At 42.0% G+C, this 15,985-nt stretch overlaps 1 protein-coding gene across 1 annotated transcript; it reads left to right on the plus strand.

The window, feature by feature from the left end:
• Positions 1-6,268: 6,268 nt before the first annotated feature.
• maea (macrophage erythroblast attacher, E3 ubiquitin ligase) lies at positions 6,269-15,833 on the plus strand. The gene is made up of 9 exons (XM_079167931.1): positions 6,269-6,370; positions 9,879-10,061; positions 11,010-11,213; positions 11,474-11,596; positions 12,004-12,080; positions 12,190-12,298; positions 13,273-13,406; positions 13,678-13,873; positions 13,977-15,833. The coding sequence occupies exons 1-9, from the start codon at positions 6,302-6,304 to the stop codon at positions 14,070-14,072; spliced, it is 1,191 nt and encodes a 396-aa protein (XP_079024057.1). The 5' UTR covers positions 6,269-6,301; the 3' UTR covers positions 14,073-15,833.
• The last annotated feature ends 152 nt before the right edge of the window (positions 15,834-15,985 follow it).

Consider the following 15,985-nt stretch of genomic DNA (forward strand, 5'->3'; position numbering starts at 1 on the left):
GATCATTTTAAATACGTATGACCATTAAAACTATTATATATTATATATTACATTGTACTAAAAGATTTACATGAATTCAGAATTATGGGAGTAAATGTGCTGCGCTTGCATTTTTTATGATTCCATAATTTATTTTTGGAGGGTTGCTGTCACACCATCTCATTACTTTTGTACTTTGCAAACGGAAGCAATTTGTTTGTTTTATCTGAGACCCAAATGAATTGCCTAACTCGGCTCTGTCTTGTGTTATTAATGTAAATATAGCAGGTAGTGTTTTAATCAGAAACGTTTAACTCTTGTGCCATGAAACCACTTTTAATCTCTTAAAGTCTCCATATAAGGGCTTTGATCTGATTAACACCATTCCACTTCCTCCGGCTCTTTCTATTCCTGCAGTGCTGAAGTTACAGTTACTCTCATCTACACGTGGCCACTTGATTACCGCAGTGATATAAGCAGCCTCAGACCCCCCCCCCCCTCCTAACTGCCAGGGCCTAACCTAGTTTAACAGCAATGATGGTTACATCACATCCTCACTATTGGTAAATGTCACAGACAGCCAGTGGGCGAGTTGTTCAAATCCAAACAGCGTCAGAGGGTCAGAGTCAGAGGAACAGTTGTTTCCGACACTGTCGTACGTTTTCACCTCGACCGTTCATCTTCTCCTGTCAGACGCAGGCAACATATTTAGCTTTAAAAAATACTTTTTTTTATCTTCAATGGAAAACTACCAGTGTGCTCCTCCTTTTTTCTTGTTGCTTTTTTTAGAAAGTGAAGGAGGGCTGTACGTAGGAATTCTGGCTCCCTTTAAAGAGTAGATAGCTCTGAGCCCCGGGTGTTTTCTTTGATAAAATAATCTCACTGTAATCTCCAGCTGTTAGGGTCGTCACCGTCTCTTACCTCGGTCACGATTGGCGCAGGGTCCCATAGCGGATACATCGGATTGAAATGATGCATAATCAAAAGTCTGCAAGGGTTCGTGTAGTGAGAGGTTCAAAGTGAAGTCGCATTTGGCCTGTTTAGTAGCTGCTGCTTACTTGGGACTGCAGGCCAATACCAACACCAACACCACTGTGACTGTTCATTTAATGATGTCCACGCCAGATGGGCGAGTCACGGCTGGAGAGGACATGACTCATTCATTCCTCACAACAAGAAGTCAACACTGAGACTACTATGACCGTGGTGGTGAAGCAAAACATGTGGTCCACAAAACAAACACATGACCAGCTGCAGGTGACACAGCGAATGTTAAACAGACTCAACACACTTAAGATCAAAACTAAAGGCTTTGCCTCCGTTTGGTCACCAACCCACAAATGTTGTGTGCAAGAATATACCAAATTCAGTTGTGTATGTGCTGACCCATGACACAGCAGCTGTGGAAAAAGCTGTGTCTGTGGCAGCAGTGGAGCGAGGGAAGCGGTAAAAACCCTCATGTTAGTCATGCAAAAGTTGACTTAAAGTCCCCTTTTTGAATTGCAGCTGGTAGTGGCAGCTACTCTGGAACATTCAGAATCATTCAGGTTGTGATTGTACTTCAGGCGAGAAAAAGCCCACGTACTGAAGCGCAACTAATGTTAAAATCCGATCCGTTAATTTGCTCGTTTTCTGAGGGAATTGGGAGCTTTGTGAGGGGAGTTCTATGAGCATCAGCCTGCTTTCTCGAGAAGAAGCTCTTTGAGCAGCCCAATGTCTCGCCATGATAAGCAAGATGCAACACACCTAACAAATTATGCAAATTGAATGGCGAAACTGATTAGCTCCTTAATTGACAACGATCTCTATACTTGTCGTGACGCCACACATGGATGGTTTTGCCATGAGGTCATTAAATTATACCAGTTGCATGTATCACGAAGAAGCGGTTAAGTGATGCAGGTCCAGCTTCGGTTCCACACCAAATTCAAACTGACAACCCCGGAGTCGACAACGTGAGAAGCTACCGACACATTTATCGCGTTGACGGGGGGCCGATGGCAAATGAACTCCAACCATCTCGTACACGTGAGAGACAAATGTTCCCCTGGAGATAGAGGAAACATGTTACATATTTAGTGCTTCTGAATAAGGATGGAGAGAGAGAAGAGATATCTGGACTCCTCTAGCTAAAGAGACAAAGAGGATAGAGAGGTAGAAGGGAGAATGAATGAATGAATAAGTAATGATCGGCAGGGTGTTTAATGCGGAGAATAGAAGAGAGAAGAAGTGAAGAGAAGAAAGATTTAGAGGTTCTAACTACCTTACATTGTTTCTTTGTGCGCCTCAGTCTTTCATGTGTGCAAACTGAGCAGATATTCACACATATATTGTGCGAGGGTGGACATTAACAGTTACACCGTTTCCTCTCCTTATCACTCTGCACCTGTTGTTGTTGTTGTTGTTCTGTCTTCCTCTTCCTCTTCTTTTAGTTTCTCTCCTCCTCCATCAACTCTACTTCTTGCTCCCCTCCCTCACTCCTTTCCATCTCTTTACCTCCTGCTCTTCCATCTGCCCAACTTGCTTTTCTATGCAGTCCCTCCCAATTTCTCCCTCGATCTCATTCGCTCTCCTCCCCTCCCTCCCCCCACTCCTCAGTCCCGCATCTCTTTCACCCTCTTTTTCCATCCCCGCAGAGCTCACCGTACATCTCCACACCCACGCCGCCCCGCCCCCCTTTTCTCCCTCCCTCTCTCTGTAGTCACTGCAGCGTGTCTAATGGCTCAGCTCCCTCTCAGCGGAACCACCAAGCGGAGGCCGGGCGAGCAGCAACACCCCCCCCCCCCCCCCCCCCGACTGATGCCTCCCCAACCGCTGGCCTTATCGGGACCGACAGCCAGCTGGACCCAGAGCTATCGGCCGGCACACGCAAACAACACGCATGGTGACAAAGACACATGTACGGAGATACAAGACAGGGAAATATATGTACACTCGCGTAAGCAGTTGCATGCAAAACAAATGCATTGACACACTGCGGTACAGAAAAAGAAAATGAATCAAGCATGTACACACACACACACACACACATGCATGACAAGAAACAAGGATGTCAGCACACACAGAGCTTCAGAGGCACGATTACACTCTGCTTCAAAGAAACACACAGTGACCATCGTACTAGCTGTAAATGTGCAGATGCACACACACACACACACACACACACATACAGTAAATTAGATTTATGGATACTGACAGTGAGCTGCAGAGCAATGTGGATGCCACTACAGAGGAGAGAGCAGATATTGGAGAAACTAGCAATCTAATCTACTATAGGAGGAGGCGGGTAGCGGAGGCATGGAGAATCTGATCCAAGTCTAGAAGAGAAGATTGAAAGGAGGTGGAATACATACAGCAGGCGCAGCAGGACAGAAACAAAAGAGATGATTGGAGAAACAGGTTGTCAGAAAAGGATGAGAGGAAGGAGGAAGAGGGGAGGTGAGAGGCGGTAAAAAAAGCAGGAGCATATATGGAAGATGGTAAAGGAATAGAGGAAAAGAAAATGGAAAGAATGACGAGTAAAGAAAGAGGAATTATTGATCTTACAGAAGGTTTGATGTCGAGAATTTAAGATCTTAAGGTTAGAGATACTGTCTAATACTACTTCAACATCTACCGTAAGCCCTGTGTCTCATTTATACAAAGTGTTTTTACTTCATCATAAGAACATACTTTACCATTAAATACATTCTCATCTAATTGTTGGGTTTATTAAATGTCAGAAAATTAGGAAGAACGCCCGTCACAAGTTTCTACGGCCCACGGTGTCCTCAGATCCGATTTGTCCGACCAACCAAACAGATTCCATTTATTATTGTATTAGACCAAGAAAGGCAGAAAAAGAGAACTGGTTACAAAGTAATGTTTCAAATGATTACACCACATTTTTCTGTCGATCAACTAATCAATTGTTTCAGCTCAAGTATCGTTTCTGAAAAAGTTGCGTGAGCTTAATTTAAGAAGAATAAATGTACCCTACACACCCGTGATGTACGCACCTCATCTAATGAGGGACTTTTAGAGGCCACTCGTCAACAGGAATAAAAGAGCAATCTACTCTAAAAACGTGTTCATTTCTAAATGCACAGTTGACAAAGTCTTCACACGAGGAAAGAGCAACCATGCATGAGGAAAACATTGAGGATCTAGCGCTCTGTTAGGGTCTTTTATTAAAGTGAAGTACACTTTAATAAAAAACAATTACAAAATGTGTGATATTTCCACATCAAGGTAAGGCTTTATTAGATATGTAATTAGATGTTAAGAAACATTTTTAAACAAGTGTATGTTTTTTTTTCAGTCCTTAGATAATAGAGACTAATAGCTTCTTTCTAGATTCAATACATTTCACCAACATTCAACATCCGCTCCGTGTGAAACCCATCATAAAAGATGCAGAAATACACATTTCTCCACCAATTTATTCATCAATAATAATAATCCTCCTGTCACACAAACGAAGATAAACACTCACATTCATACAGTCGCACACAAGCAAAGCCTTCCTACAGTAAGTACACACATGCCCCATTACTTGGCTCAGCGCAGAGTTTTATCTCCTCGAAACCAGAACACACAGCTGTGAGCGCAGCCGCTGCTATCACATGAACACACACCCGTTTACACACATAGACACTGGCACACACTCACACATACTACACACATGCTACACACAGGAAGCACTCGATACGGGGGCCAGAAATACATCACAAACCTTGCATCACCTTCCTCTCTGTGTGTCCACTGTTCCACTTTGTTCCTAAACTGGGTGGGGGTGGGGCATGCAGTAGATTATGGGCCAATTGTGAGCCATTAGAGCTTGAGCCAGCCAATCAGCAAAGTGCAGCACTGGACAGCAGCCAATGGCAATATGGTCCCCGCGGTGGGGGGGGGGGGGGGTTATTCTCTCACTCACACAGAAAAAGACATGTGGCCATGATATGGAACGGATGTAAGGGGGGGGGGGGGGTTCACTGGTTACTTTAAATAAAAGAATACTGTTTACGATATATGTCATTATTTCTATGTCATGAAAAAGATACCTTCGATTGTTGACTAGAAAAGTATAATTCCTATTCTACGTTTTACACATTATTACACGTCTTGAACTATATCCCAGATTGGACAGAAAATGGACAAACAATTCAGGATTCCTTAAAAATGTTCCTACTCACATATTTGTTTTCTGACATCTCGAAAATATCTTGTTTGTAATTTCTATTAAGGACAGGATGTCAAAAAGGATTGGATTATTCAATATATCCCTATTCAAACAATGAAAAATAATCACAATTTCTCTGATTCTAAGGTGATATCTTCAATAATTATTGTATCTTAATTCTTGTGTTACTTATCTATGACTTCAAACAATTAATATGTGATTATGAGTTAGCAAAGATTAATTGTCTGGTCATCCATTGTTTCTGCTATTGGCAGCTGACAGATGTGCTGTGTTAGACAACAGGAATCTAGTCTTAAAATAACATTTATAAATGTAATTATTGATACAGCTCAAACTCACCTCTGCTTGTGGTGCAAATGTAGCCCTAAAGAATAAAAGAAAACATGTTGCATGATGCTGATCCATTCATTATTTACTGCAGTCTTGGATTTAATTACAGAAACATTTAACAGTCTGGACTGCATTATTTAAGGATAATGATCATTATTGAGCCTTTTCTGGGGACTCATGACACTTTACACATATGGAGGTAGACAAAAAAACTAATAACAACAAAAATAGGAATTGAAATGAGTGTGTGGATAAGATTGGTAGCTGTCTCTCAATTCATGAGCCTGTGTGGACAAGACGTACATGAAGTGGTCAGCAGAAAAATGGAAATTCAATTCCTAGGAATTGACAACTGGACAAACTGCTTGTGAAATGTTCCCATGAAGAGCACGTGATGTGAAAGAGAGCCACTACAGCTAATAAACGCATCGCGTGGTGGTATTTAAAAAAAATAAGATAATCCTTTATTAGTCCCGCAGCGGGGACATTTACAGGATTACAGCAGCATAGTGGATCGTGCAAAGACATAGTAAAAAACAAGCATTTTAAATAAGTAAATAAGTAATAAAATAGTAAAGAATATTAAATAAGTAAAAAAGTGAAACATCCACAATTGTCTGCAACTCTTGCATTGAATAAATAACATGCTTAATCTCGTTTTTAAACAAGGATTTACTACTTCAGATAATCTAAACGAAAGAGTCAGTACCGACACCGTGTCACCAGGTGGCGGTAGTGAGCACTGAGGCCATTCTGAGCTGACAGAGGAAAAAAAAACACAAACAACCACTAGAAACCAGAAAAACCAAGATGGCGGTGCAAGAGACAGCATCTCAACTGTCGATGGCTCTCAAAGTCCAAGAATATCCCACCCTGAAGGTAAAAGAAAACCGAAACGCTCATATATTAATCCCCTAACGAGTCTAGTGTGTCCACAACACACGATGCGTTCGATGGTATTTGGAAAAATGGGGATTATTAGTTAATTTGATAGCGAGACCAGCGGACTTGACAGGGAGGCTAACCTTAGCCGGGCTAGCTTAGCCAGGTAGCAGCGTCCACTAACCACCTGTGTTTGATGAGCCATATTAAAGATAAAGCAGTTTGATGAATACAAAATATCTGGTGTCTAGTTAGCCGGCTATATGCTGCCCTCATTGGTACTTATTATTCGACGTGAAGTCAGTCATAGGCCCTCAGAGCTGTTAGCTTAACGTTAAACCTGTTTGTCACAGAATGGTCCGTTAATAAATAGCCATCACCACTGACACAGAACGTGTCACCACGTGGTTTCTCACCCAATCTATAACCAAAGCACGACGTACAATAAACGGCTTGCTTTTTAGCGTGGAGTGGCCTGCTAAGCTAGTTTTGCTATGTGGGTGGAAAACCAGCATTAGGCCACCAAAAAGATGATAAAGCCTACCAGATAAACGTAACGTCGAGCATGCAAATTCTAGCTGAGCTGCAGGATGGATCTGTTGGAGGTGTAGAGAGCGCAGTGTCATCAGATCTCTGCTTGCTGCTTCTCTCTCTGCACTTCAAAATGGCCAGCGAGAGAAATCACAGCCTTGCTGCCGCACACACACACGCACACACACCACCGTTCCTCCTCCATTCCACATCCACACAACGTTACTGCGACACCACGAGCTGAAACAAGTCCGGGCTGCTCCTGTGTCGTCGTATTTTTATTTTTTTAGAAAGCACGTTTGTGAGTAGCAATGTATTGACAGCTTTTGTGGCAACTAATTGCATGGCGTTGCCATGATGCATGTAAACGTGTCGTTGGCAGTGTTGAGTCCAAAGCATGGCTGTGGTTTTTTGGGGGGGATGTGTGTCTTTGGCTTGGATGCTGCAGTAAGGATGATGGGCACCATTTTAAGACAGGAGTGATGGTTGTAATTGGTATCAAATGGGAGTCTTCAGTGTTGATTACATTTATGAATAATAAAATCACAACGGTGCCTGACACAGACACTGAGTCATCTGCATTACCAAACACATATGTTGGATATCATGTGCTTACTTATTTTTATATGTTTGGTCTTTTTCAGTCGTGCCAAAGTAAGGTATACCTCAAGCATTCTTAAAGGAAATTATGTATATATATATATAACTGTTACGTGCATCAGTGGAAAGGCTTTGTGACCAGTGGTTTGTTAAAGTACAGGCCCAGCACAGTGAGATGATGCTACAAATAATGTGTCTGTGTTAGAGGTACGTCCAAATCACCTAATTTAATGATTTTAGTTATTCTGATTGTCGTTAATGAGTATTGTGCTCTGCCTGTAGTGGGCTTGTAGCTGTCTCTGGAGCCGCCTCCCAGTCAATCGTGACGGACAACCACTCGCTCAGTGTCGGCCTCGCTAACACTGTAATGTAAAAGCTGTCTGAAATATGCTCATGGCTGATTTACATGACGTCTGTCAAGTACACCATGGTTGTATGGAAAAGAGTAATCTTTATACAATGTATAAGATCTAGTCAAAAGGTAATAGTTTTAACAGGAGATGTTAAGGAGTATCTAACTAACTTGGGCAAGAGGCCCACATAATGTAAAGTTGTATATGTTGTGATGTCGTGCATATTCTGGAAATTCATGAGAAACGTCTTTGAAGATAAAATATCCAGCTTTGAATGCCCGTTTAGGATTATCCAGTGAATTTAATACCTGGGAAATAACATTATGTGCTTGGATTTGCTGCATTTGTTTCCTCATACACAGTTATTATACATTATTAAGTGTACTGAATTGATATTTAGTAAAATAATGGTATCTAATATCAGATCAGCCCATTGATACCAGGTCCAGCTATTTGAGTCGGTATCAGTGCATCTCTACTTATTACGTACATAATACTATAACTGTCAAATACACAGTTACTTCAGTAGAGAGTGTAACACAATCATCTCTGTGGTCTAGTTCCAAGACGTTGCTGCTGAACCTTGTTTGTTTGCATACACTGGGAATTGTTTGCATGATTTGTGAATTGATTTGTCTTCCTCTACATCTAGCTGTAATCATCAGCATCGACTGTAGACCCTGGTCTGGATGGAGCCCTCGGGGGGGGGGGGGACATTTCTATAGACTGATGTGAAGCCGGTGCTTTGTTCATCTCTTCCCTCTCGTACATATTCCTGACACATACCTGAGCAGAATAAGAACCTGTGTTTCTTTCATCCGGACACTAATGAATATGTACTAGTGCATACTAAACTGTTCTTTGGTTCATGTAACTATCTGAATCATTGAGCACGCTTGCATAGTTTTGCTCTCTGTTAGTGACCTGTGAAATGAACTTGGCTCTAACTTGAAAGAAATAAAGTCCTTGTAATGGATCAAAGCGTTCCTTTCGTGCTTTTTACACAATATCTCAGCAAAGGAACCACAACAGTTAAATGAATCGGGTTCACAGGTATCAGCTTGTATTGTGATAACAGAGCAAAGCGCTCTTTGCTTTGATCATAGATAACAGTCCTATTTTGTTGGATACAGGTCATTTTCTACCCTCACTGTGTTTTCTTTTCGTAGATGTCACAATCTAATTATATCTGACTTTTTTCTCCGTCAAATATTAGACCTTGTTTAAGCTGAATTCAGTACAGTTGACGTGGGGGGAAAAAAATGTTTGGCTCATAATGGTGAAACATAAGAGAAGCTTCTTCATAATATATTGTAGGAAACTGCTGTGAAAAACATAGTTTTAGTAGAAAGGAAATGAAATATTAAATAACCTTCTCATTAAAATATTGTCACAGACAGAATGTATTAAGAGAACTTAAAGCAAAACATTTCTTTTAAGTGGAGCATGTTGATTCAAGTTGGTAGAGTACAAATTAAAGAATTAAAGATGAACTGGAGGTAAACATTGTTACTAACAAAAATACCATTTAACATTAAATGTAGCTGCAATGATCGAATATTCTGTTCATAGCGGGAGCGAGGAAGACGGGATTGTTGCAGTCTGGAAAAGTAGTGAACAGTTATCTGCTTCCTGTTTAATTAGTTTTCAGTTGAGGAGCTCCTGCTGCATAAATGTCAGGAAATTAGGCTGCTGGAAGACAGTTCATAGGAGTCTTTGCAAAGGCTTATCAGTGTTTATTTGGGTAGACTGGTATTTCCTAGTTAGTCTGACAAGACCGGATATCTATGCAAACGTATTCCATTACTACAGAGAAACCCAAACACTCCACAGGATGGCAGAATACAGGTTTTGTTTTGTAGAAGATCCATTATAGCTCAGCTATTCAAAGAAGCAAAATATAAACCATAATCCGCTAGATGTAATCTTCTGCACTGAGTGACATGCTTGCTCTTTGCCACCGCTCAGTTTAAAATGCCTGGTGCACAGAGGTAACTAGCCCCCTGTGTTTGTCGTTGCAGGTGCCGTACGAGACTCTGAACAAGCGTTTCAGGGCGGCTCAGAAGAACATCGACCGGGAGACGAGTCACGTGACGATGGTCGTCGCCGAGCTGGAGAAGACGCTGAGCAGCTTCCCGGTGGTGGACTCCGTGGTGTCACTGCTGGATGGTGTGGTGGAGAAACTCAGCGCCCTGAAGAGGAAGGTCAGAGATACAGATGCACACAAACACACACTTTCACACACATACAGTAAAAGCAAACAAAATAGTGATTACAGAGAAAATCAGACGTTGGTTTAATGCAGCAAGTGCAGCTATGTATGTGGAAGGTTTATCACAACAATTATGTCTGTTTACAAACACAGTCTCCCCTCAGCGAGAGCAAACTGTTCAACGCCACATTACTCGCCCCTGGTGACAAAAGCATATTACTGTGGCTTTGGTCTTCTTTATGTGGATTGTGTTTTCAGCGGTGGAATGTTGCCCGGCTGGTACTTCTGTCGAGCCTTTTCTAAAACGACAGACGGCAAGTGATCCAAACACACTTCTGCAGTTCTGTTTTTCTCCTTTGTGCCAACATGTTGTTCAGCAGGTACTTTGTGGCATAGTATACACGTTGTGTTGATAGGAACTAGATACTACGCTAGGGGGCCCGGTTGTCATTTCCCTCCAAACATGTTGGGCCAAATCTGGTCCATCTTGTGCAGAGAAAAGTAGTCCAAAAGTCAAGAGTGAAATGTGAAAGGGGGAGTTTAGTTCAAGGAGATTTAATGAGAGAAGACAAAGCAAAGCAATTTTATTTTGAAGCCTAATCTAAAATGGTGGTGTTCATGGAACAGTGCACATAGGAATGCAATCACGTACTGTACATTGTAATCTCTGTTTACTTACGTCTGTCACTTGAGAAAGGCTCTGAGTTTTCTCGTGATTTTCGGTGTTTCTTCCTGTTCAAAGATGAGCTTTGTTACATAAAATGTAATAAGACTGTTTGGTTAATTACATCTGAAAATAAATCCTTCCTTCAGGAAATGCAGCACTGCCAAGAATGGATACTTTTTGCCCGTCAATTTAAAAGTGTTTGTCCTGATGCATGTTCAGCTTTTTGTAGATATCTTGATCATTGTTGTGTGTGTGTGTGTGTCTGTCCTGCAGGCTGCAGAGTCCATCCAAGCGGAGGACGAGAGCGCCAAGCTGTGTAAGCGTCGCATCGAGCACTTGAAGGAGCACAGCAGCGACCAGCCGGCCTCAGTCAACCTGTGGAAGAAGAAGCGCATGGACCGAATGATGGTGGAGCATCTGCTGCGCTGCGGCTATTACAACACAGCTGTTAAACTGGCCAGACAGAGCGGTATAGAGGTGATTGTCTGTGTGTCAATGATCCGTGTTATCTCACGGTCATTCAGAAGACTCACCAGTTCTTTGAGTTCAGTCAGTTTAACACATTTATTGTGCGTTTTGTGTCATCCTGATACCTGAACATTTGTGCTTTTTGATGCGTTAATTGATCTGTTGTTTACCACTTGTTTCTGAATCTGTGCTACCGTGAACCACCACGTTCTTGTGTTCTTCTGATGCGCCTCTTCCCTCCCCATACATCCACTCTCCTGTATGTTTAGGACCTGGTCAACATTGAGATGTTTCTCACAGCTAAGGAGGTGGAGGAGTCTCTGGAGAGGCAGGAGACGGCCACTTGCCTAGCCTGGTGCCACGACAATAAGTCCCGCCTGCGCAAGATGAAGGTAGTCAGATATTTACCTCAGGAATCAAAGACTAATACTGAAAGCCATGCCCGTAACAATAATCTACAATGTAGCACTGTTTGTGCTCAGAAACTGTTACTTTGTTTGGTTAGTCCAAGTTTGAGATGCTGAGATGTTCGGGGAAATGTTTTGGATGTTCATTCTTGTTCTCCAGTTCACTGCCAAATGAAGATAAGTTTTAGTTCCAGCTGTTACAAAAACCCTTTTGGGTGATAAAAGATTGAAAGGCCTCTTCAGACTCTACCAGCACTGCAGGGGTTTTATGAAAGAGATCAGCTTTCTGCCTGCTCTGCTCTGAAGGTTCATTAAGGGCAAAGTGAGAACTATGAGGATTTGGCAGCACTTCAGTCGTTTGGACTCACTGATGTCGTCTGTTTCTTTGGCAGAGTTGTCTTGAGTTCAGCCTGAGAATCCAAGAGTTCATCGAGCTCATCAGACAAAACAAACGCATGGATGCAGTCAGGTAACACACACACACACACACACTCGTATTTAACTCTCTTACCTTCCTTTTTTAAACAAACATCACATCCCCCACTGATCTTCCTCTGGTGTGTCTCTGTGTGTCTCAGACATGCAAGGAAGCACTTCAGCCAAGCGGAGGGAGGACAGTTGGATGAGGTTCGGCAGGTGATGGGCATGCTGGCCTTCCCATCAGACACACACATCTCTCCATACAAGGTGACACCTTCAGTCTTTCCTGCTATACATATGTACATAACATTGTATTTGATCACACACACACATTGTATTTTCTATATTAGGGTATACTCGTTTTGAGCTAACTCACAGCAACAACTGATGAATCAGAAACATAACAGATACTTGTTCACTTTATTCATTTTGATAATAATAATACAGCAAGGAAATGATTTCAAGTGTGGAACTGTATGGAGAGCAGAGCAGCCACTAGAGGGCCCCTGTTGCCTTCTAAAAAATCATCTCAACTCCCCCCTTGAGCTACTTTTAGCTTAATGGCTGCTCTCAATAGCAGCGTTGTTATTTTTAAACTTCAACTTTTAAAATCCTCTGAGAAGCAGACTTGTATATGAGGAACCACAACAACAAGGCTCACAAAACATTTAGCCTTTTTCTGCAAGCAGAGAGGATGTAAACGTGAAGTCACTCGTGAATCTAATCAGGTTTAATGAAAATGTTGCCACCATTGCTTACAGCCGAATAACAGCATGTAGCTGTAACTTAATCTAGATAAAAGCATTTACATTACAACTGATGTCTTTGTAGTGAGAACACTTTGGGAAGCAGAGAGCCGTTAATCACAGTTTGTTCAAAACAAACAATCAAAATCTGGAGTTATTCAGGTTGTTAGAACCGGATGCCCAACTCCTCTCAAGTATACTATGCTTATAAGCAAAACATTCTGGTCTGCATTGTCTTTATCGTGATGTTGTGGGACATTATATCTAAAGTCTAAAATCAGAAACTAGCCTGATGTTGTTGATTCCGGAGGACCGGTGAGACGCACAATGAACACTGATTACTCCCAGTGGACGCAATGTAGTTAAACAATGTGTGTATAGGAAACAAAATAGCATGTTGGTGTTGAGTTGTGTGACTGAGTTCTGGGTCTGAAGTCTTGAACTGTTGCTGTCGGTGTAAAACTCTCTCTCTCTTCCGTCTCTTCTTTCCATCAGGATCTTTTGGATCCAGCCCGCTGGAAGATGCTGATCCAGCAGTTCCGATATGACAACTACAGACTGCACCAGCTGGGAAACAACTCTGTGTTCACTATCACCCTCCAGGCGGGTCTGTCTGCCATCAAGACGCCGTATCCTTCCATAGTTTGTTTGCCACAATAAGTTGCCTATGAAAAACTAAATTGTCAGAAGATTTAAGTCTATCAAATGAGGTCTTGATCACACATCACTTTTACCCCTCTGCTCTTTGCTCCTACTTTCTAATGAAAGTAAAAATACAACTTAATAAGCTATAAAAAAAAACCTTTGAGTGGATTATTCTTTCTGCTGTGAGACCCACAATAACATCACACATTGAGAAATAATTTCACATATTTTCCTGAGCCTCCATGCCTCTTCCAGTCAGTGCTACAAGGAGGACGGTACCTCGAAGAACCCAGACTGCCCAGTGTGCAGTAAATCCCTCAACAAGTTGGCCCAACCGCTACCCATGGCCCACTGCGCCAACTCCAGACTAGTCTGTAAGATCTCTGGGGAGGTCATGAATGAAAACAACCCTCCCATGATGCTGCCTAATGGATACGTCTACGGCTATAATGTGAGTAATCCAAGAGTACTAGTACTATATACTTTAAAACGCAGTACAGAAGAAAGAAAAAGTCCTCTAAACGTTTGTTGTTTGTGCCCGTTATCTCTTCCAGTCCCTTCTGTCCATCCGCCAAGATGACAAAGTGGTGTGTCCCAGAACCAAAGAAGTCTTCAACTTCTCTCAGGCTGAGAAGGTCTACATCATGTGATCACTCAGATGACCCGTCTGAGTGTTACCACGATCGAATACGGCCCCGTCATCCATCCCCTGTGACCGGGGCCTACTCGGAGAGCCACCCGTGGAGCTGTGATCCAGTGCCCCCCCCTCTCACAGACACACCCGGCATTTCCCCACAACCCCCCCCTCTCCCAAAACACGATCTGGCGCAAGTTCGCCAGTTCCCTTCCCCCCCTCCCGTTTTACTACACAGAAACTGGGATCCTCTCCTTTGAGACTCTGGTTTTAGATGTGGCTGAAGAACAAGAAGTTGATCTGATCTATTCAAGCACAGCGACTATCAACAGTTTCGTTATCTGAAAGGTCCACGAGTTGAAGTTTAGAGACAGAGAAGGACTTGATGGGGTGGGAAAAACTGTTCGGTAGTTATTTGGTTTTATTACAACAAATAAAAGCCTGTTGAGGTTACTTTGACTTTTCACTAGTGGTGTTCCTTTGTTACTAAAGAAAAAAACATGTGCAGGACTGTGTTAACTCACTCCATTCACCAGATTAACACATGAGATTTGGGCCTTTTTCAAGGCAAACATGGCTGGCCTCCTGGTCATGTGGTAGCATTTCATTCTGTGACGCATGCTGTTGACATCCTTTGTCTTCTGGCCATGTTTTTAGTGGGTTGTTTGGAGGGGGGGGGGGGTATATGTTAAATGCCTCCTGATTAAACTGCCTACCTTTTTTGCATTTCTTCCCCCCCCTGGTCGTGAAAACGGAGCCTGATTCGGGCAGCTGTTGGCTCCTTTTCAAATGTAAATATTAGATGGGAATCGATCATCCTCATGTTTAAATTCAGGAGCTTTGGAGACAAGTGACGACAACGAAGATTATCCTTTTACCAAGATGCTCTGTGAACTGAACAAGTCTTTTCTTGGGTGTTGTAAACCTGATATAGCCGACAGTATCCTCAAGTTAACTCTCATCTTTGAGGACGCTGGTAATATTAATTGTGCTGTATTTACTTCCATAATGAAAATTACGCAATATTCAAACAAGACAACCATCTCAAATGTGTTTTTTATTTTTTATTATTGAACAAATTGTCTTCCTTTTTTGTGTTTGAGTGTTTGCCATTTGCAGTTTTCCAATTTCTCTTCTTTTTTTTTTCTTCAACTAAATGAGAGTACATATCAATGAATTTAGGATATTTATTCTGTTTAAAGAAGAGGCTTTGGCTGCTTTTTATTTAGTCAAACATTGCTCAAATAGTTTTAATTCCTTAACATTTTTTCCAACAATGAAGAAGACAATAAAGGGAGAGCTGATATTTGTTCAGTCTTGTGCTCGACAGAGAGGTACACATAATGCTAACACTACGTAGTTCAATGCACACACAGTACCTGCCTTTATTTGAATAAAGGGCAATAAGAGGCCGGATCAAGACCTTGACGAGGCTGCTGGTAGAACAATCCTGCATTTGAAAACCTACTGTAGAAGATAGATGGATGAGGGGTGTGATTAGAACAAATCTGGACTTCAGTAACAACAAATGATCGTTAAATTGTGAAAATGTAACCCTAAGCAGTCCCACATAAAAAGCAGTTTTATGTTAGACATGATCAATCTGTGGTCATTCATTTCTTCCATGTGTTGTTTATTGACAAACCAAAAGTTGCCTCATTTGTGTCCATAAATGATTTGGAAGTGTATCTGTAAAGACACAGACTGTCCTGTGTATTTGTGTCGGTAGAATAGATAAAGGGATTGTTTCATGAGCAAAATGCCTCATAAAGATTTCAGTGAACTTTTGATTTCAGTGTTTCATTATTTGCCGCGTCTACTTTGCACCGTGGGCTCCAACATTTGCGTTGCCATAAGCCCAGGTAGGTGTGACGAGATTGACGACTCACCGCAACTCTGTTGACATGGAAATGTGACCGAGTGTTGTCT

The sequence above is a fragment of the Pholis gunnellus genome (assembly GCF_910591455.1).
Source record: "Pholis gunnellus genome assembly, chromosome: 10".
NCBI lineage: Eukaryota > Metazoa > Chordata > Actinopteri > Perciformes > Pholidae > Pholis > Pholis gunnellus.